Below are 25,000 nucleotides of genomic sequence, written 5' to 3'. Positions count from 1 at the left end.
CCCTGTATATAGTATGGTATTGAACTGACCCTGTATATAGTATGGTATTGAACTGACCCTGTATATAATATGGTATTGAACTGACCCTGTATATAGTGTGGTATTGAACTGACCCTGAATATAATATGGTATTGAACTGACCCTGTATATAATATGGTATTGAACTGACCCTGTATATAGTGTGGTATTGAACTGACCCTGTATATAGTATGGTATTGAACTGACCCTGTATATAATATGGTATTGAACTGACCCTGTATATAGTATGGTACTGCAACTGACCCTGTATATAGTATGGTATTGAACTGACCCTGTATATAGTATGTGTCACGCCTTGGTCATTGTATTTTGTGTTTTTGTTATATGTTTGGGTAGGCCAGGGTGTGACATGGGTTTATATTGTGTTGGGTTCGTATTGGGGTTTTATTAACATTGGGATTGTGTATGGGTGTGTCTAGTTAGGCTTGGCTACCTGAGGCGGTTCTCAATTAGAGTCAGGTGCTTCTCGTTGTCTCGGATTGGGAACCGTATTTAGGTAGCCTGTGTTCACGTTGTATTTCGTGGGTGATTGTTCCTGTCTCTGTGTAGTTCACCAGATAGGCTGTAATTAGTTTTCACGTTCCGTTTGTTTTTTTTTGTATTTAGTATCAGTTATTTTCATGTACCACGTTTTCTTTCATTAAAGTAACATGAGTAACCACCACGCTGCATTTCGGTCCGACTCTCTTTCTACAAACGAAGAACGCCGTTACAGTATGGAAATCGACAGGTGGGCGGCCGACCCAGAGAGAGTGCAGGAGCCCGCCTGGGTTTCCCTGCAGCAATGCGAGGAGGGCTATAGACGAATGGAGTTGAAAAGGAGAACACGGCGGCGCAGAGAGAGAGTGGCTGAGTCAGGAGTCAGACCTGAGCCTACTCTTCCTGTTAATTGCGAGGAGCAGCAATATAAGGACTTCTGGTCTTGGGAGAGGATATTAGACGGTAAAGGACCCTGGGCGCAGCCGGGAGAATATCGCCGTCCCAAGGAAGAAATAGAAGCAGCTAAAGCGGAGAGGCGCAGGTATGAGGAGGCAGCACGGCGACGCGGTTGGAAGCCTGAAAAGCAGCCCCAAAAAATGATTGGGGGGGGGGCTAGAAGGGAGTATGGTTATGCCAGGTAGGAGACCTGCAAAACTCCCTGTGCTCACCATTGGGCTAGAGAGACCGGGCAGGCACCGTGTTATGCTATGGAGCGCACGGTGTTTCCAGTGCGGGTGCAGAGCCAGGTGCGGCACATACCAGCCCTTCCTATTGGCCGGGCTAGAGTGGGCATCGAGCCAGGTAAGCTTGGGCAGGCTCGTGCTCAAGAGCTCCAGTGCGCCTGCACGGTCCGGTCTATCCAGAGCCACCTCCACACACCAGTCCTCCGGTAGCAGCTCCCCGCACCAGGTTTCCTGTGCGTGTCCTCGATCCAGTACCACCAGTTCCAGCACCACGCACCAGGCCTTCAGTGCGCCTCGCCTGTTCAACACAGCCAGAGCCTTCCTTCCCTCCTACGCTGTCGGAGTCTCCCGCCTGTTCAGCGCAGCCAGAGCCTGTATCCTCTCCTGCGCTGCCGGAGCCTCCTGCCTGTTCGGAGCAGCCTGAGCTGCCAGTCTGCAGAGATCTGTCAGTCTGCCAAGTGCTGTCAGTCTGCAATAAGCAGCCAGAGCTGTCAGTCTGCCCAGCACCGCCAGTGCTCCCAGTCTGCCCAGCGCCGCCAGTGCTCCCAGTCTGCCCAGCGCCGCCAGTGCTCCCAGTCTGCCCAGCGCCGCCAGTGCTCACAGTCTGCCCAGCGCCGCCAGTGCTCCCAGTCTGCCCAGCGCCGCCAGTGCTCCCAGTCTGCCCAGCGCCGCCAGTGCTCCCAGTCTGCCCAGCGCCGCCAGTCTGCCCAGCGCCGCCAATGCTCCCAGTCTGCCCAGCGCCGCCAGTGCTCCCAGTCTGCTCAGCGCCGCCAGTGCTCCCAGTCTGCCCAGCGCAGCCAGTCAGCCCAGCGCCGCCAGACAACCAGTCTCTTCCAGATCTGCCAGACAACCAGTCTCTTCCAGATCTGCCAGACAACCAGTCTCTTCCAGATCTGCCCAACAACCAGTCTCTTCCAGATCTGCCCGACAACCAGTCTCTTCCAGATCTGCCCGACAACCAGTCTCTTCCAGATCTGCCCGACAACCAGTCTCTTCCAGATCTGCCCGACAACCAGTCTCTTCCAGATCTGCCCGACAACCAGTCTCTTCCAGATCTGCCAGACAACCAGTCTCTTCCAGATCTGCCAGACAACCAGTCTCTTCCAGATCTGCCAGACAACCAGTCTCTTCCAGATCTGCCAGACAACCAGTCTCTTCCAGATCTGCCAGACAACCAGAATCTTCCAGATCTGCTTGTCAACCTGAATCTTCCAGTTCCGCCAGCCAGCCAGGATTTACCGGAGCCTACTACCTGCCTGAGCTTCATCTCAGTACTGGGCTTCCTCTCAGTACTGGGTTTCCTCTCAGTACTGGGTTTCCCCTCTGTCTCGAGCTGCCCCTCTGTCCCGAGCTGCCCCTCTGTCCCGAGATGCCCCTCTGTCCCGAGATGCCCCTCTGTCACGAGCTGCTCCTCAGTTATGTGGGGATCTGGGTGAGGACTATTAGGCCATGGTCGGCGGAGAAGGTGGATTATCCTAGGACGCGAAGGGGAGGAACAAGGACATTAATGGAGTGGGGTCTACGTCCCGAGCCGGAGCCGCCACCATGGACAGAAGCCCACCCGGACCCTCCCTATGCTTTTGAGGTGCGTCCGGGAGTCCGCACCTTAGGGGGGTTCTGTCACGCCTTGGTCATTGTATTTTGTGTTTTTGTTATATGTTTGGGTAGGCCAGGGTGTGACATGGGTTTATATTGTGTTGGGTTCGTATTGGGGTTTTATTAGCATTGGGATTGTGTATGGGTGTGTCTAGTTAGGCTTGGCTGCCTGAGGCGGTTCTCAATTAGAGTCAGGTGCTTCTCGTTGTCTCGGATTGGGAACCGTATTTAGGTAGCCTGTGTTCACGTTGTATTTCGTGGGTGATTGTTCCTGTCTCTGTGTAGTTCACCAGATAGGCTGTAATTAGTTTTCACGTTCCGTTTGTTGTTTTGTATTTAGTATCAGTTATTTTCATGTACCACGTTTTCTTTCATTAAAGTAACATGAGTAACCACCACGCTGCATTTCGGTCCGACTCTCTTTCTACAAACGAAGAACGCCGTTACAGTATGGTATTGAACTGACCCTGTATATAGTGTGGTATTGAACTGACCCTGTATATAGTATGGTATTGAACTGACCCTGTATATAGTATGGTATTGAACTGACCCTGTATATAGTATGGTATTGTAACTGACCCTGTATATAATATGGTATTGAACTGACCCTGTATATAGTATGGTATTGATCTGACCCTGTATATAGTATGGTATTGTAACTGACCCTGTATATAGTATGGTATTGTACTGACCCTGTATATAGTATGGTATTGTAACTGACCCTGTATATAGTATGGTATTGAACTGACCCTGTATATAGTATGGTATTGAACTGACCCTGTATATAGTATGGTATTGTAACTGACCCTGTATATAGTATGGTATTGAACTGACCCTGTATATAGTATGGTATTGAACTGACCCTGTATATAGTATGGTATTGATCTGACCCTGTATATAGTATGGTATTGAACTGACCAGGTATATAGTATGGTATTGAACTGACCCTGTATATAGTATGGTATTGAACTGACCCTGTATATAATATGGTATTGAACTGACCAGGTATATAGTATGGTATTGAACTGACCCTGTATATAGTATGGTATTGAACTGACCCTGTATATAGTATGGTATTGAACTGACCCTGTATATAGTATGGTATTGAACTGACCCTGTATATAATATGGTATTGAACTGACCCTGTATATAATATGGTATTGAACTGACCCTGTTTATAATATGGTATTGAACTGACCCTGTATATAGTATGGTATTGTAACTGACCCTGTATATAATATGGTATTGAACTGACCCTGTATATAGTATGGTATTGATCTGACCCTGTATATAGTATGGTATTGTAACTGACCCTGTATATAGTATGGTATTGTACTGACCCTGTATATAGTATGGTATTGTAACTGACCCTGTATATAGTATGGTATTGAACTGACCCTGTATATAGTATGGTATTGAACTGACCCTGTATATAATATGGTATTGATCTGACCCTGTATATAGTATGGTATTGAACTGACCAGGTATATAGTATGGTATTGAACTGACCCTGTATATAGTATGGTATTGAACTGACCCTGTATATAATATGGTATTGAACTGACCCTGTATATAGTATGGTATTGAACTGACCCTGTATATAGTATGGTATTGAACTGACCCTGTATATAGTATGGTATTGAACTGACCCTGTTTATAATATGGTATTGAACTGACCCTGTATATAGTATGGTATTGAACTGACCCTGTATATAGTATGGTATTGAACTGACCCTGTATGTAGTATAGTATTGAACTGACCCTGTATATAGTATGGTATTGAACTGACCCTGTATGTAGTATAGTATTGAACTGACCCTGTATATAGTATGGTATTGAACTGACCCTGTATGTAGTATAGTATTGAACTGACCCTGTATATAGTATGGTATTGAACTGACCCTGTATATAGTATAGTATTGAACTGACCCTGTATATAGTATGGTATTGAACTGACCCTGTATGTAGTATAGTATTGAACTGACCCTGTATATAGTATGGTATTGAACTGACCCTGTATATAGTATAGTATTGAACTGACCCTGTATATAGTATGGTATTGAACTGACCCTGTATGTAGTATAGTATTGAACTGACCCTGTATATAGTATGGTATTGAACTGACCCTGTATATAGTATAGTATTGAACTGACCCTATATATAGTATGGTATTGAACTGACCCTGTATATAGTATGGTATTGAACTGACCCTGTATGTAGTATAGTATTGAACTGACCCTGTATATAGTATGGTATTGAACTGACCCTGTATATAGTATGGTATTGAACTGACCCTGTATATAGTATAGTATTGAACTGACCCTGTATATAGTATGGTATTGAACTGACCCTGTATATAGTATGGTATTGAACTGACCCTGTATGTAGTATAGTATTGAACTGACCCTGTATATAGTATGGTATTGAACTGACCCTGTATATAGTATGGTATTGAACTGACCCTGTTTATAATATGGTATTGAACTGACCCTGTATATAGTATGGTATTGAACTGACCCTGTATGTAGTATAGTATTGAACTGACCCTGTATATAGTATGGTATTGTAACTGACCCTGTATATAATATGGTATTGAACTGACCCTGTATATAGTATGGTATTGATCTGACCCTGTATATAGTATGGTATTGAACTGACCCTGTATATAGTATGGTATTGAACTGACCCTGTATATAATATGGTATTGAACTGACCCTGTATATAATATGGTATTGAACTGACCCTGTTTATAATATGGTATTGAACTGACCCTGTTTATAATATGGTATTGAACTGACCCTGTATATAGTATGGTATTGTAACTGACCCTGTATATAATATGGTATTGAACTGACCCTGTATATAGTATGGTATTGATCTGACCCTGTATATAGTATGGTATTGTAACTGACCCTGTATATAGTATGGTATTGTACTGACCCTGTATATAGTATGGTATTGTAACTGACCCTGTATATAGTATTGTATTGAACTGACCCTGTATATAGTATGGTATTGAACTGACCCTGTATATAATATGGTATTGATCTGACCCTGTATATAGTATGGTATTGAACTGACCAGGTATATAGTATGGTATTGAACTGACCCTGTATATAGTATGGTATTGAACTGACCCTGTATATAATATGGTATTGAACTGACCCTGTATATAGTATGGTATTGAACTGACCCTGTATATAGTATGGTATTGAACTGACCCTGTATATAGTATGGTATTGAACTGACCCTGTTTATAATATGGTATTGAACTGACCCTGTATATAGTATGGTATTGAACTGACCCTGTATATAGTATGGTATTGAACTGACCCTGTATGTAGTATAGTATTGAACTGACCCTGTATATAGTATGGTATTGAACTGACCCTGTATGTAGTATAGTATTGAACTGACCCTGTATATAGTATGGTATTGAACTGACCCTGTATGTAGTATAGTATTGAACTGACCCTGTATATAGTATGGTATTGAACTGACCCTGTATATAGTATAGTATTGAACTGACCCTGTATATAGTATGGTATTGAACTGACCCTGTATGTAGTATAGTATTGAACTGACCCTGTATATAGTATGGTATTGAACTGACCCTGTATATAGTATAGTATTGAACTGACCCTGTATATAGTATGGTATTGAACTGACCCTGTATGTAGTATAGTATTGAACTGACCCTGTATATAGTATGGTATTGAACTGACCCTGTATATAGTATAGTATTGAACTGACCCTGTATATAGTATGGTATTGAACTGACCCTGTATATAGTATGGTATTGAACTGACCCTGTATGTAGTATAGTATTGAACTGACCCTGTATATAGTATGGTATTGAACTGACCCTGTATATAGTATGGTATTGAACTGACCCTGTATATAGTATAGTATTGAACTGACCCTGTATATAGTATGGTATTGAACTGACCCTGTATATAGTATGGTATTGAACTGACCCTGTATGTAGTATAGTATTGAACTGACCCTGTATATAGTATGGTATTGAACTGACCCTGTATATAGTATGGTATTGAACTGACCCTGTTTATAATATGGTATTGAACTGACCCTGTATATAGTATGGTATTGTAACTGACCCTGTATATAGTATGGTATTGAACTGACCCTGTTTATAATATGGTATTGAACTGACCCTGTATATAGTATGGTATTGATCTGACCCTGTATGTAGTATAGTATTGAACTGACCCTGTATATAATATGGTATTGAACTGACCCTGTATATAATATGGTATTGATCTGACCCTGTATGTAGTATAGTATTGAACTGACCCTGTATATAATATGGTATTGAACTGACCCTGTATATAATATGGTATTGATCTGACCCTGTATGTAGTATAGTATTGAACTGACCCTGTATATAGTATGGTATTGAACTGACCCTGTATGTAGTATAGTATTGAACTGACCCTGTATATAATATGGTATTGATCTGACCCTGTATATAGTATGGTATTGAACTGACCCTGTATGTAGTATAGTATTGAACTGACCCTGTATATAGTATGGTATTGAACTGACCCTGTATGTAGTATAGTATTGAACTGACCCTGTATATAGTATGGTATTGAACTGACCCTGTATGTAGTATAGTATTGAACTGACCCTGTATATAATATGGTATTGATCTGACCCTGTATATAGTATGGTATTGAACTGACCCTGTATGTAGTATAGTATTGAACTGACCCTGTATATAGTATGGTATTGAACTGACCCTGTATATAATATGGTATTGAACTGACCCTGTATATAATATGGTATTGAACTGACCCTGTTTATAATATGGTATTGAACTGACCCTGTATATAATATGGTATTGAACTGACCCTGTTTATAATATGGTATTGAACTGACCCTGTATATAATATGGTATTGAACTGACCCTGTATATAATATGGTATTGATCTGACCCTGTATGTAGTATAGTATTGAACTGACCCTGTATATAATATGGTATTGAACTGACCCTGTATATAATATGGTATTGATCTGACCCTGTATGTAGTATAGTATTGAACTGACCCTGTATATAGTATGGTATTGAACTGACCCTGTATGTAGTATAGTATTGAACTGACCCTGTATATAATATGGTATTGATCTGACCCTGTATATAGTATGGTATTGAACTGACCCTGTATGTAGTATAGTATTGAACTGACCCTGTATATAATATGGTATTGATCTGACCCTGTATGTAGTATAGTATTGAACTGACCCTGTATATAGTATGGTATTGAACTGACCCTGTATGTAGTATAGTATTGAACTGACCCTGTATATAATATGGTATTGATCTGACCCTGTATATAGTATGGTATTGAACTGACCCTGTATGTAGTATAGTATTGAACTGACCCTGTATATAATATGGTATTGAACTGACCCTGTATATAATATGGTATTGAACTGACCCTGTATATAATATGGTATTGAACTGACCCTGTTTATAATATGGTATTGAACTGACCCTGTATATAATATGGTATTGAACTGACCCTGTTTATAATATGGTATTGAACTGACCCTGTATATAATATGGTATTGAACTGACCCTGTATATAGTATGGTATTGATCTGACCCTGTATATAGTATGGTATTGTAACTGACCCTGTATATAGTATGGTATTGTACTGACCCTGTATATAGTATGGTATTGTAACTGACCCTGTATATAGTATTGTATTGAACTGACCCTGTATATAGTATGGTATTGAACTGACCCTGTATATAATATGGTATTGATCTGACCCTGTATATAGTATGGTATTGAACTGACCAGGTATATAGTATGGTATTGAACTGACCCTGTATATAGTATGGTATTGAACTGACCCTGTATATAATATGGTATTGAACTGACCCTGTATATAGTATGGTATTGAACTGACCCTGTATATAGTATGGTATTGAACTGACCCTGTATATAGTATGGTATTGAACTGACCCTGTTTATAATATGGTATTGAACTGACCCTGTATATAGTATGGTATTGAACTGACCCTGTATATAGTATGGTATTGAACTGACCCTGTATATAGTATAGTATTGAACTGACCCTGTATATAGTATGGTATTGAACTGACCCTGTATATAGTATGGTATTGAACTGACCCTGTATGTAGTATAGTATTGAACTGACCCTGTATATAGTATGGTATTGAACTGACCCTGTATATAGTATGGTATTGAACTGACCCTGTATATAGTATAGTATTGAACTGACCCTGTATATAGTATGGTATTGAACTGACCCTGTATATAGTATGGTATTGAACTGACCCTGTATGTAGTATAGTATTGAACTGACCCTGTATATAGTATGGTATTGAACTGACCCTGTATATAGTATGGTATTGAACTGACCCTGTTTATAATATGGTATTGAACTGACCCTGTATATAGTATGGTATTGTAACTGACCCTGTATATAGTATGGTATTGAACTGACCCTGTTTATAATATGGTATTGAACTGACCCTGTATATAGTATGGTATTGATCTGACCCTGTATGTAGTATAGTATTGAACTGACCCTGTATATAATATGGTATTGAACTGACCCTGTATATAATATGGTATTGATCTGACCCTGTATGTAGTATAGTATTGAACTGACCCTGTATATAATATGGTATTGAACTGACCCTGTATATAATATGGTATTGATCTGACCCTGTATGTAGTATAGTATTGAACTGACCCTGTATATAGTATGGTATTGAACTGACCCTGTATGTAGTATAGTATTGAACTGACCCTGTATATAATATGGTATTGATCTGACCCTGTATATAGTATGGTATTGAACTGACCCTGTATGTAGTATAGTATTGAACTGACCCTGTATATAGTATGGTATTGAACTGACCCTGTATATAATATGGTATTGAACTGACCCTGTATATAATATGGTATTGAACTGACCCTGTTTATAATATGGTATTGAACTGACCCTGTATATAGTATGGTATTGTAACTGACCCTGTATATAATATGGTATTGAACTGACCCTGTATATAGTATGGTATTGATCTGACCCTGTATATAGTATGGTATTGTAACTGACCCTGTATATAGTATGGTATTGTACTGACCCTGTATATAGTATGGTATTGTAACTGACCCTGTATATAGTATTGTATTGAACTGACCCTGTATATAGTATGGTATTGAACTGACCCTGTATATAATATGGTATTGATCTGACCCTGTATATAGTATGGTATTGAACTGACCCTGTATATAGTATGGTATTGAACTGACCCTGTATATAGTATGGTATTGAACTGACCCTGTTTATAATATGGTATTGAACTGACCCTGTATATAGTATGGTATTGAACTGACCCTGTATATAGTATGGTATTGAACTGACCCTGTATGTAGTATAGTATTGAACTGACCCTGTATATAGTATGGTATTGAACTGACCCTGTATGTAGTATAGTATTGAACTGACCCTGTATATAGTATGGTATTGAACTGACCCTGTATGTAGTATAGTATTGAACTGACCCTGTATATAGTATGGTATTGAACTGACCCTGTATATAGTATAGTATTGAACTGACCCTGTATATAGTATGGTATTGAACTGACCCTGTATGTAGTATAGTATTGAACTGACCCTGTATATAGTATGGTATTGAACTGACCCTGTATATAGTATAGTATTGAACTGACCCTGTATATAGTATGGTATTGAACTGACCCTGTATGTAGTATAGTATTGAACTGACCCTGTATATAGTATGGTATTGAACTGACCCTGTATATAGTATAGTATTGAACTGACCCTGTATATAGTATGGTATTGAACTGACCCTGTATATAGTATGGTATTGAACTGACCCTGTATGTAGTATAGTATTGAACTGACCCTGTATATAGTATGGTATTGAACTGACCCTGTATATAGTATGGTATTGAACTGACCCTGTATATAGTATAGTATTGAACTGACCCTGTATATAGTATGGTATTGAACTGACCCTGTATATAGTATGGTATTGAACTGACCCTGTATGTAGTATAGTATTGAACTGACCCTGTATATAGTATGGTATTGAACTGACCCTGTATATAGTATGGTATTGAACTGACCCTGTTTATAATATGGTATTGAACTGACCCTGTATATAGTATGGTATTGTAACTGACCCTGTATATAGTATGGTATTGAACTGACCCTGTTTATAATATGGTATTGAACTGACCCTGTATATAGTATGGTATTGATCTGACCCTGTATGTAGTATAGTATTGAACTGACCCTGTATATAATATGGTATTGAACTGACCCTGTATATAATATGGTATTGATCTGACCCTGTATGTAGTATAGTATTGAACTGACCCTGTATATAATATGGTATTGAACTGACCCTGTATATAATATGGTATTGATCTGACCCTGTATGTAGTATAGTATTGAACTGACCCTGTATATAGTATGGTATTGAACTGACCCTGTATGTAGTATAGTATTGAACTGACCCTGTATATAATATGGTATTGATCTGACCCTGTATATAGTATGGTATTGAACTGACCCTGTATGTAGTATAGTATTGAACTGACCCTGTATATAGTATGGTATTGAACTGACCCTGTATATAATATGGTATTGAACTGACCCTGTATATAATATGGTATTGAACTGACCCTGTATGTAGTATAGTATTGAACTGACCCTGTATATAGTATGGTATTGAACTGACCCTGTATATAGTATGGTATTGTAACTGACCCTGTATATAATATGGTATTGAACTGACCCTGTATATAGTATGGTATTGTAACTGACCCTGTATATAATATGGTATTGAACTGACCCTGTATATAGTATTGTATTGAACTGACCCTGTATATAGTATGGTATTGTAACTGACCCTGTATATAGTATAGTATTGAACTGACCCTGTATATAATATGGTATTGAACTGACCCTGTATATAGTATGGTATTGTAACTGACCCTGTATATAGTATAGTATTGTACTGACCCTGTATATAGTATGGTATTGAACTGACCCTGTATGTAGTATAGTATTGTAACTGACCCTGTATATAGTATGGTATTGTAACTGACCCTGTATATAGTATGGTATTGAACTGACCCTGTATGTAGTATAGTATTGAACTGACCCTGTATATAATATAGTATTGAACTGACCCTGTATATAATATGGTATTGATCTGACCCTGTATGTAGTATAGTATTGTAACTGACCCTGTATATAGTATGGTATTGAACTGACCCTGTATATAGTATGGTATTGAACTGACCCTGTTTATAATATGGTATTGAACTGACCCTGTATATAGTATGGTATTGTAACTGACCCTGTATATAGTATGGTATTGAACTGACCCTGTTTATAATATGGTATTGAACTGACCCTGTATATAGTATGGTATTGATCTGACCCTGTATGTAGTATAGTATTGAACTGACCCTGTATATAATATGGTATTGAACTGACCCTGTATATAATATGGTATTGATCTGACCCTGTATGTAGTATAGTATTGAACTGACCCTGTATATAATATGGTATTGAACTGACCCTGTATATAATATGGTATTGATCTGACCCTGTATGTAGTATAGTATTGAACTGACCCTGTATATAGTATGGTATTGAACTGACCCTGTATGTAGTATAGTATTGAACTGACCCTGTATATAATATGGTATTGATCTGACCCTGTATATAGTATGGTATTGAACTGACCCTGTATGTAGTATAGTATTGAACTGACCCTGTATATAGTATGGTATTGAACTGACCCTGTATATAATATGGTATTGAACTGACCCTGTATATAATATGGTATTGAACTGACCCTGTATGTAGTATAGTATTGAACTGACCCTGTATATAGTATGGTATTGAACTGACCCTGTATATAGTATGGTATTGTAACTGACCCTGTATATAATATGGTATTGAACTGACCCTGTATATAGTATGGTATTGTAACTGACCCTGTATATAATATGGTATTGAACTGACCCTGTATATAGTATTGTATTGAACTGACCCTGTATATAGTATGGTATTGAACTGACCCTGTATATAATATGGTATTGATCTGACCCTGTATATAGTATGGTATTGAACTGACCAGGTATATAGTATGGTATTGAACTGACCCTGTATATAGTATGGTATTGAACTGACCCTGTATATAATATGGTATTGAACTGACCCTGTATATAGTATGGTATTGAACTGACCCTGTATATAGTATGGTATTGAACTGACCCTGTATATAGTATGGTATTGAACTGACCCTGTTTATAATATGGTATTGAACTGACCCTGTATATAGTATGGTATTGAACTGACCCTGTATATAGTATGGTATTGAACTGACCCTGTATGTAGTATAGTATTGAACTGACCCTGTATATAGTATGGTATTGAACTGACCCTGTATATAGTATGGTATTGAACTGACCCTGTTTATAATATGGTATTGAACTGACCCTGTATATAGTATGGTATTGTAACTGACCCTGTATATAGTATGGTATTGAACTGACCCTGTTTATAATATGGTATTGAACTGACCCTGTATATAGTATGGTATTGAACTGACCCTGTATATAATATGGTATTGAACTGACCCTGTATGTAGTATAGTATTGAACTGACCCTGTATATAATATGGTATTGAACTGACCCTGTATATAGTATGGTATTGAACTGACCCTGTATATAGTATGGTATTGTAACTGACCCTGTATATAATATGGTATTGAACTGACCCTGTATATAATATGGTATTGAACTGACCCTGTATGTAGTATAGTATTGAACTGACCCTGTATATAATATGGTATTGAACTGACCCTGTATATAGTATGGTATTGAACTGACCCTGTATATAGTATGGTATTGAACTGACCCTGTATATAATATGGTATTGAACTGACCCTGTATATAATATGGTATTGAACTGACCCTGTATGTAGTATAGTATTGAACTGACCCTGTATATAGTATGGTATTGAACTGACCCTGTATATAGTATGGTATTGAACTGACCCTGTATATAGTATGGTATTGTAACTGACCCTGTATATAGTATGGTATTGAACTGACCCTGTATATAATATGGTATTGAACTGACCCTGTATATAGTATGGTATTGAACTGACCCTGTATATAGTATAGTATTGAACTGACCCTGTATATAGTATGGTATTGAACTGACCCTGTATATAATATGGTATTGAACTGACCCTGTATGTAGTATAGTATTGAACTGACCCTGTATATAATATGGTATTGAACTGACCCTGTATATAGTATGGTATTGAACTGACCCTGTATATAGTATGGTATTGAACTGACCCTGTATATAGTATGGTATTGTAACTGACCCTGTATATAATATGGTATTGAACTGACCCTGTATATAATATGGTATTGAACTGACCCTGTATGTAGTATAGTATTGAACTGACCCTGTATATAATATGGTATTGAACTGACCCTGTATATAGTATGGTATTGAACTGACCCTGTATATAGTATGGTATTGTAACTGACCCTGTATATAATATGGTATTGAACTGACCCTGTATATAGTATGGTATTGAACTGACCCTGTATATAGTATGGTATTGTAACTGACCCTGTATATAATATGGTATTGAACTGACCCTGTATATAGTATGGTATTGAACTGACCCTGTATATAATATGGTATTGAACTGACCCTGTATATAGTATGGTATTGAACTGACCCTGTATGTAGTATAGTATTGAACTGACCCTGTATATAATATAGTATTGAACTGACCCTGTATATAATATGGTATTGAACTGACCCTGTATGTAGTATAGTATTGAACTGACCCTGTATGTAGTATAGTATTGAACTGACCCTGTATATAGTATGGTATTGAACTGACCCTGTATATAATATGGTATTGAACTGACCCTGTATATAATATGGTATTGAACTGACCCTGTATATAGTATGGTATTGAACTGACCCTGTATGTAGTATAGTATTGAACTGACCCTGTATATAATATGGTATTGAACTGACCCTGTATGTAGTATAGTATTGAACTGACCCTGTATATAGTATGGTATTGAACTGACCCTGTATATAATATGGTATTGAACTGACCCTGTATATAATATGGTATTGAACTGACCCTGTATATAGTATGGTATTGAACTGACCCTGTATATAGTATAGTATTGAACTGACCCTGTATATAGTATAGTATTGAACTGACCCTGTATATAGTATGGTATTGAACTGACCCTGTATATAGTATAGTATTGAACTGACCCTGTATATAGTATGGTATTGAACTGACCCTGTATATAGTATAGTATTGAACTGACCCTGTATATAGTATGGTATTGAACTGACCCTGTATGTAGTATAGTATTGAACTGACCCTGTATATAATATGGTATTGTAACTGACCCTGTATATAATATGGTATTGAACTGACCCTGTATATAGTATGGTATTGAACTGACCCTGTATATAATATGGTATTGAACTGACCCTGTATATAGTATGGTATTGAGATATGAAGAAGAAGAAAAAACATACCGAACTTAATAATCGATCAGATGACAGGACATCTATCAGAGTAGTTTCTCCTTGACATTCACACGGTAGTAGCACCAACTCAGAAAAAGCCTGAGCACCAACCCCTACCAGAAAACACCTCTACAATGTCATGTCACTCACTGACAAAGTGGAGTCACTATTCAATGGCTCAGACACTAGACGTATTGTATGTGACAGGGTCTACAGACAATCGCGGACTACAAAGGGAAAAACAGCCACGTCGGACACTGACGTCTTGCTCCCGGACAAGCTAAACACCTTCTTCGCCTGCTTTGAGGACAACATAGTGCCACTGATGCGGCCCGCTCCCAAGGACTGTGGGCTCTTGTTCCCTGTAGCTGACGTGAGTAAGACATTTCAGCGTGTTAACCCTCGCAAGGCTGCTGGCCCAGATGGCATCCCTAGCCACGTCCTCAGAACATGCACAGACCAGCCGGCTGGAGTGTTTTACGGATATATTCAATATCTCCCTATCCCGGTCTGCTGTCCCCACATGCTTCAAGATGTCCACCATTATTCCTGTACCCAAGAAAGCAAAGGTACCTGAACTAAATAACTATCACCCCGTAGCACTGACTTCAGTCATCATGAAGTGCTTTGAGAGAATAGTTAAGGATCATATCACCTCTACCTTACCTGACTCCTGTTCACCCCGCGACCATGCAGAAGGCAAGGTCAGGACGGGTGAATCAAAGCTGGGACAGAGAGACTGAAAAATAGCTTCTATTTTAAGGCCATCCGACTGTTAAATAGCCATCACTAGCTACCACCCGGTTACTCAACCCTGCACCTTGGAGGCTGCTGCCAAACATACCACACGTAGACATGAAATCACTGGCCACTTTAATAACGGAACACTAGTCACTTTAATAGTGTTTACATACTGTTTTACTCATCTCATATGTACATACTGTATTATATTCTTCTGTATTTTAGTCAATGCCACTCCGACATTCCTAATTACTTATACAGTATATTTCTTAATTGCGTTCTTTTACTTTTAGACTAGTGTATTGTTAGATATTGCTGCATTGTTGGAGCTAGGAACACAAGCATTTCGCTACACCTGCAATAACAGAGAGATAACAGGGACAGAGAGGGGGAGACAGAGAGGGGGAGAGAGCGAGGGGGAGAGAGAGAGAGAAAGAGGGGGAGAGGGAGAAAGAAAAGGGTGAGAGAGAGAGAGAGAGAGAGAGAGAGAGAGAGACAGAGGGAGAGATTGGGGGAAAGGGTGAGAGAGAGAGTGAGGGAGAGGGAGAGATAGGGGGAGGGGGAGAAAGAAGGAGAGAGAGACAGAGAGGGAGAGGTAGGGGGAAGGGTGGGAGAGAGAGAAAGGGGGAGATGGAGGGAGAGAAAGAGAGGGTGAGATAGAGGGATGACATTATAAAAATCTACGTACACAAACAACAAGTGTGCGGTTAAAATGGGCAAAAAACACACATTTCTTTCCACAGGGCCGTGGGGTGAGACAGGGATGCAGCTTAAGCCCCACCCTCTTCAACTTATATATCAACTTATTGGCGAGGGCACTAGAACAGTCTGCAGCACCCGGCCTCACCCTACTAGAATCTGTTTGCTGATGATCTGGTGCTTCTGTCCTCAACCAAGGAGGGCCTACAGCAGCACCTAGATCTTTTGCACAGATTCTGTCAGACCTGGGCCCTAACAGTAAATCTCAGTAAAACCAAAATAATGGTGTTCTAAAATAGGTCCAGTCAGGACCACAAATACAAATTCCATCTAGACACTATTGCCTCGGCCTAAACATCAGCACCACAGGTAACTTCCACAAAGCTGTGAAAGAGCTGAGAGACAAGGCAAGAAGGGCATTCCAGCTAAAAATATTTAAATCAGTTATAGAACCCTTTGCCCTTTATGGTTCTGAGGTCTGGGTTCCACTCACCAACCAAGAATTCACAAAAATGGGACAAAGACCAAATTGAGACTGCATGCAGAACTTTGCAAAAATATCCTCTGTGTACAACGTAAAACACCAAATAATGCATGCAGAACAGAATTAGGCCGATACCCGCTAATGATCAAAATCCAGAAAAGAGCCGTTAAAATCTACAACCACTTAAAAGGAAATCGATTCCCAAACCGTCCATAACAAAGCCATCACCTACAGAGAAATTAACCTGGAGAAGAGTCCCCTAAGCAAGGTGAAATACCACAGTGTGCCATCAGAGCAGCAAATGTGTTAACAGAGGCCACAAGAAAAGGGCAACCAGTGAAGAACAAACACCATTGTAAACACAACCCTCTATAACAATTTGCAATTTGCAAATTGCAGAGAGACAGAGAGAGAGAGAGAGAGAGAGAGAGAGAGAGAGAGATAGAGATGTAAACAGATCAATACAAGTAAAAACCCATAATAAACCCTTAATAGGACCTTTGTAGATGCATCACAAGTCATTAATAAGACAATGTCATGCTAAAGAGGACCAAAAGGGATATGTCTGGCAAATCGGCAGAAGGACATAACAAATAACCTCCAAGCATGTTAGCTGACCTATTAAATAGTGTGAAAAAGCCCATCATGACTTCCACAGATAAAAAAGCCAGATGGTTGGCATGTACTATCAGTGTTCATGTGAGGTGTGTCTTCGATAGCTCCTATCTATGTAAAGGAAGCTTTCTCACGGCCTTCTGTCGTGTAGGCCTCACCCTCCTCAACCTCTCCGCTCCTCTCCTCCTTTCTCACGGCCTTCTGTCGTGTAGGCCTCACCCTCCTCAACCTCTCCGCTCCTCTCCTCCTTTCTCACGGCCTTCTGTCGTGTAGGCCTCACCCTCCTCAACCTCTCCGCTCCTCTCCTCCTTTCTCACGGCCTTCTGTCGTGTAGGCCTCACCCTCCTCAACCTCTCCGCTCCTCTCCTCCTTTCTCACGGCCTTCTGTCGTGTAGGCCTCACCCTCCTCAACCTCTCCGCTCCTCTCCTCAACAACAAACTAACATGGTCCAAGCACACCAAGACAGTCGTGAAGAGGGCACGACAAAACCTATTCTCCCCCAGGGGACTGAAAAGATTTGGCATGGGTCCTCAAATCCTCAAAAGGTTTTACAGCTGCACCTGGTATGCATCACTGCCTGGTATGGCAACTGCTCGGCCTCCGACTGCAAGGCACTACAGAGGGTAGTACATACGGCCCATTACATCACCGGAGCCAAGCTTCGTGCCATCCAGGACCTCTATGCCAGGCAGTGTCAGAGGAAGGTCCTAAAAATTGTCAAAGACTCCAACCACCCTAGTCATAGACTGTTCTCTCTGCTACCGCACGGCAAGCGGTACCAGAGCACCAAATCTAAGTCCAAGAGGCTTCTAAACAGCTTCTACCCCCAAGCCATAAAACTCCTGAACATCAAATCAAATGGCTACCCAGACTACTTGTCTTGCCCCCCCCTCCCCTTCTACGCTGCTGATACTCTCTGTTTATTATCTATACATAGTCACTTTAATAACTCTACCTACATGTAGATATTACCTCAATTACCTCGACACCGGTGCCCCCCGCACATTGACTCTGTACCGGTGCCCCCTGTATATAGCCCCGCTATTGTTATTTACTGCTGCTCTTTAATGATTTGTTATTGTTATCTAGTACTTTTTTAGGTATTTGCTTAAAACTGCATTGTTGGCTAAGTGCTTGTAAGTAAGCATTTCACTGTTGTATTCGGCGCATGTGACAAATACAATTTGATTTGATTTGATTTTGTATTAAAGCAATGAAAACAATCAAGCATCCCAGAAAAGTGCTAAAAACAGCCCACATATGTAGCCTTAGAAACAAGTTTCATGAAATCAATAACTTGCTAGCTACAGATTTATATTGTGACTATCTCTGAAACTCACTTAGATAATACCTTTGATGATACAGTGGTAGCAATACATGATTATAACATGTACAGAAAATACAGAAAATACAGAAATACCAACGGAGGAGGTGTTGCAGTCTATATTTAGAACCACATTCCTGTAAAGCTTAGAGAGGATCTCATGGTAAATAATACTAAAGTAATATGGTCACAGGTTCCTCTGCCTCACCTAAAGCCCATTATGGTGGGAAGCTTCTATAGACCACCAAGTGCTAACAGCCAGTATCTGGATAATATTTGTGAAATGCTTGACAATGTACTGTATGTGATATCAACAGAGAGGTATATTTTCTGGCAGATTTCAATATTGACTGGCTTTCGTGAAGCTACCCACTCAAGAAAAAGCTTCAAACTGTAACCAGTGTCGGCAACCTGGTTCAGATTATCAGTTAACCTAGCAGGGTAGTTACAAACAGCACAGGAATGAAATGATCTACAGTTGATCTACAGTATGGCCAACACACCCCGACTAGACTATACAGTTGAAGTCGGAAGATTACATGCACCATAGCCAAATACATTTAAACTTTTCACAATTCCTGACATTTCATCCTGGTAAAAAAATCCCTGTTTTAGGTCAGTTAGGATCACCACTTTATTTTAAGAATGTGAAATGTCAGAATAATAGTAGAAAGAATTATTTATTTCAGCTTTTATTTATTTCATCACATTCCCAGTGGGTCAGAAGTTTACATATAATCAATTAGTATTTGGTGGCATTGCCTTTAAATTGATTAACTTAGGTCAAACATTTTGAGTAGCCTTCCACAAGCTTTAGTGAATGATAAGTGAAATAATCTGTCTGTAAACAATTGTTGGAAAAATTACTTGTGTCATGCGCAAAGCAGATGTCCTAACCGACTTGCCAAAACTATAGTTTGTTAACAAGAAATGTGTGGAGTGGTTGAAAAACGAGTCAATGATTCCAAACTAAGTGTATGTCAACTTCCGACTTCAACTGTATATGTATTTATTTATTTTACCTTTCTTTAACCAGGTAAGCTAGTTGAGAACAAGTTCTCATTTGCAACTGCGACCTGGCCAAGATAAAGCAAAACAATTTCTTATTTTCAATGACAGCCTAGGAACAGTGTGTTAACTGCCTGTTCAGGGACAGAACAACAGATTTGTACCTTGTCAGTTCAGGGGTTTGAACTTGCATCCTTCCGGTTACTAGTCCAACGCTCTAACCACTTGGCTAACCTGCCGCCCCGTAATGAGGAGCAACCAGATGCTGCACTTGACACATTTATGAAATTGTTTATTCAAGTTACTAATAAGCACCCAACAAGTAAATGACTGATAAAATATGGTTAAATCCCCTTGGATTGATGAGGAATTGAAAAATGGAGAAGGATGAGGCAAGGAGTATGGCAAAGAAGTCTGGGAGCACAACCGATTGGCAAACGTACTGCAAAGTGAGAAATCATGCGACTAAACTGGATTAAAAAGAAACTGTACTATGAAACAAAGGTAAATGATATAAAGAATGACAGTCAACAGCTTAACTGCTCCATCATTCATTCAAAAAGGTCAACTCAGCTCCATCATTCATTCAAAAAGGTAAACTCAGCTCCATCATTCATTCAAAAAGGTCAACTCAGCTCCATCATTCATTCAAAAAGGTCAACTCAGCTCCATCATTCATTCAAAAAGGTAAACTCAGCTCCATCATTCATTCAAAAAGGTCAACTCAGCTCCATCATTCATTCAAAAAGGTCAACTCAGCTCCATCATTCATTCAAAAAGGTCAACTCAGCTCCATCATTCATTCAAAAGGTCAACTCAGCTCCATCATTCATTCAAAAAGGTCAACTCAGCTCCATCATTCATTCAAAAAGGTCAACTCAGCTCCATCATTCATTCAAAAAGGTCAACTCAGCTCCATCATTCATTCAAAAAGGTCAACTCAGCTCCATCATTCATTCAAAAAGGTCAACTCAGCTCCATCATTCATTCAAAAAGGTCAACTCAGCTCCATCATTCATTGAATCAGATGGCTCATTCATCACACAACCCACAGATATTGCCAACTTCATTAAGGATTTTTCATTGGCAAGATAAGCGTATTTTTAGGTATGACATGCCTGCAACAAATGCTGACACTACACATTCAAGTATATCCGACACACAGCTCGGACACCCATGCATACCCCACAAGACATTCCACCAGAGGTCCCTTCACAGTCCCCAAGAACAGACTGTGGGAGGCACACAGTATTTCATAGAGACATGACTACACAGAACTCTATTCCACATTAAGTAACTCATGCAAGCAGTAGAATCAGATTTTCACCTTGGGGACTGTGGTGAGACAAACACAGGCACATACACACACACACACACACACAATAACATATGCACTATACACACACATGTAGATGGATTTTGTGTTGTAGATATGTGGTAGTAGAGTAGTGGCCTGAGGACACACACTTAGCGTGTTGTAGATATGTGGTAGTAGAGTAGTGGCCTGAGGACACACACTTAGCGTGTTGTAGATATGTGGTAGTAGAGTAGTGGCCTGAGGACACACACTTAGCGTGTTGTAGATATGTGGTAGTAGAGTAGTGGCCTGAGGACACACACTTAGCGTGTTGTAGATATGTGGTAGTAGAGTAGTGGCCTGAGGACACACACTTAGCGTGTTGTAGATATGTGGTAGTAGAGTAGTGGCCTGAGGACACACACTTAGCGTGTTGTAGATATGTGGTAGTAGAGTAGTGGCCTGAGGACACACACTTAGCGTGTTGTAGATATGTGGTAGTAGAGTAGTGGCCTGAGGACACACACTTAGCGTGTTGTAGATATGTGGTAGTAGAGTAGTGGCCTGAGGGAACACACTTAGCGTGTTGTAGATATGTGGTAGTAGAGTAGTGGCCTGAGGGAACACACTTAGCGTGTTGTAGATATGTGGTAGTAGAGTAGTGGCCTGAGGGAACACACTTAGCGTGTTGTGAAATCTGTTGTGAATGTATTGTAATGTTTTTCAAATTGCATGACTGCATTAACTTTGCTGGACCCCAGGAAGAATAGCAGCCTTGGTCACAGCTAATGGGGATCCATAATAAATACCAACACAAACCCATTTAGCCTCTCCAGATATGATCTGTACACAGTCTACAATGACCTTTTATGATGTCATCTTAAGGCGCAGGATATAAGGTTAACCCTATTCGCACATGACCTGACCTCTGTGAGTTGTAACATCCGCATAAGTCAATACTTGTTTCGTTTCTATAGTGATTGCATGATGACCCATAAATACGCAGAGACTACAAGCCAACTTGCAAGTGGATACAAGCGGCAATAACATGAGTACTGTGTTATATTAGGGCAGGTAATACAATATAAAGAAAGTATCTCAAGGAAGATGTTTTTTCTTTAGAATAGACACGTTTCGGTCAGACTCTTGCATGATGAGTTAACTTGGGGCCAGTACACGTGGTTCCCAGAGCAACCATCGCCTAGGCTTTAGCGCATGAGGTCAATTATCTCTCCGCTACAATGGTTCCTTGGAATGCTCAGATATCTCATAGGTCCAGACTAGGGCATCAAGACCTCATTTTGCAATCAACCCGTTCTTAGAAAATACTAGAAGTAAATGTGCGGATGTATGAACGGAAAATCAGATAGAAATGTATTTATTTAAAAGAAAGTGTAAACTATGACTATAATTGTGGCTATAACTGTGACTATCTTAGTCATCATTAAATCCTCATAGCATTACTAGGCTATGCATGTATTAGAAATGTATGACAATTACACGTAGGCAGGCCTATAAATGAGACCGTGAATGAGGCGCTCTAGATGTGGCTAAAGTTATTGGTTGAATTATTCAAAGCGGAGCGGGGTTTGACTCGCTCGCAAATCTCAGTGGGCCTACAGACAGTATTCAGTATTCTATCCTACAGACAGTATTCAATAAATACAAGTAAAACAAAACGAAATAAATGATAGTTGCAACTATGGCGATAAATCATGTGCGTTTTAACTTTCTAAATCATTATGAAAATGTGAATTATAATAATAAAATGGCCATCTGTCACTGACTGGATGATGTTGAAATAAAGAACATCTTCACATGCGTAAAACTCTAATTATGGATGAAAGATCAGTAAGCAATTTGACTGGTGGGCTCTTGTGATCAGCGTCCAGAATCTAAAGACAGCGCTCGAGACAAATATTTAAATTCCCCCAAAAGAAGAAGGGTGATTCTGCCTATAACACGCACGCTGTGCCCTGTCCTAGAGAAAACAACAGTGAGCGTGAATATGGTGTCATGTTTCTTTTGAATTAGCCACCAACCAATAAGTGGCCCACTCAAACAGCAGGCGTACAATATCTAAATATCTATAATACATCTGTACAAGATGCAAATGCATCATATAAGCATTTGGAATATACATAGCCGAGGGATAATAATTGTTGTAGAACACACCAGCGAGCTCCGCTCTGCGCAATAGAGCGGAACACCTCTGGTAACCTACACTGACACAGCACTGGTCATGCACGATATTGTTTGAAACAATGTTGCCCTAAATTATAAATCCGAGGCGCGCAATACTGAGATAGAAAAATAACACAACTTCAAGGCTGTAGCCTCATCAGTTGATTGAAGGTTACATGCGCACACTCGAGTCGAGAGCCCTTAACTATGAGTAAGGTAGCACTTACCCCGTGTGTCGCTTCAACTGCCCAGCTGACAGCAAGTACACAAATCCTAAAAAAGGAAATAAACAATTATATATCAGACGGGCTTTAAAAATAAACAAAAGTTATACTAACTTTATAATTAAGTATTCCCGGGATAACATATTTGGCTACAGAACAGTTGTAAACTGACAAGCAACGTCAAACTTTACCGCTACGACAACAGATAATTTTGAGCTCAAATAAACGCACCAGAATTTCATGTTGAATCCCGACTGGAAGAAAAAACGGGTCGTTTTCCTGGTAGCGGTCTCCCAGTCCGGTCTTCACTCCAAACAGCTACAAGTGCCTGGACGAGCTCATTGATGAATCCAAAAAGCGTCTGTGCCACCGAAAGACGAGAAGAAAGACCAAAGAGAGAGGGAGAGAGATTTCAAATGAGGGAGAATCACGCACCAAAAAGCTATTTTCGTTAGGACTAGTTGAAATCGTTAGGTTATTTCGTCGTTTTACGCTATAAAGAATAGGGAATGTTAAAACTCACCAAGTTCACTTGTGAAAACGTTCGTCCCTGGCGGAGTTGTTTCACGCACGGCAACTACTTCGCAGTGCACGAAAGCAGAGGGCGGGCCTTTAGCATTGTCACGCATAGCCTACCCTTACCCACTTGTTACCCACTTTAGTTAGAAACCCCTGTGGTACTATCACTACTCGAATAAATGATCAAAAGTCAACAAGATGTTATGTTTATGTTTCATTCCTATTAAATGGGAGATTAAATGCGCATGTCTTGTGACAGACTATGCAATTAAGACAGCGAACGATGAAAACATTGATACCTTGACGAGGTTGCTTTTATAAAGATGTTAAAGCTACATTACTGAACTGTAAAAGAGAAGAAAGTTTTCATTGATAACTGATCACTCTGGTGAGAAGGGAGTGTGATCTTTGTGGAATGTTCTACTTTGCATAATGTCGCGTTCAACTGCTAGTCAGAATTAGGGACTCT

General features: G+C 39.9%; 1 protein-coding gene across 1 annotated transcript in view; it reads right to left on the bottom strand.

Annotated features, from left to right (window-relative positions):
- LOC115139039 (collagen alpha-6(IV) chain-like) overlaps positions 1 to 24,639 on the bottom strand; it is a 320,502-nt gene extending 295,863 nt beyond the window's left edge. The window contains exons 1-3 of the mRNA XM_065025281.1: positions 24,536 to 24,639; positions 24,244 to 24,373; positions 24,016 to 24,061 (exon numbers count right to left, since the gene is read on the bottom strand). Coding sequence (XP_064881353.1) covers positions 24,016 to 24,061; positions 24,244 to 24,254 — 57 coding nt within the window. The 5' untranslated portion in view covers positions 24,255 to 24,373; positions 24,536 to 24,639. The remainder of the gene's footprint in view (positions 1 to 24,015; positions 24,062 to 24,243; positions 24,374 to 24,535) is intronic.
- Positions 24,640 to 25,000: the final 361 nt, after the last annotated feature.

This window comes from Oncorhynchus nerka, linkage group LG12 (assembly GCF_034236695.1).
Source record: "Oncorhynchus nerka isolate Pitt River linkage group LG12, Oner_Uvic_2.0, whole genome shotgun sequence".
In the NCBI taxonomy this organism is placed as follows: Eukaryota; Metazoa; Chordata; class Actinopteri; order Salmoniformes; family Salmonidae; genus Oncorhynchus; species Oncorhynchus nerka.
Note: the sequence above shows the minus strand (reverse complement) of the source record. Positions and strands in the feature narration are given on the sequence as shown.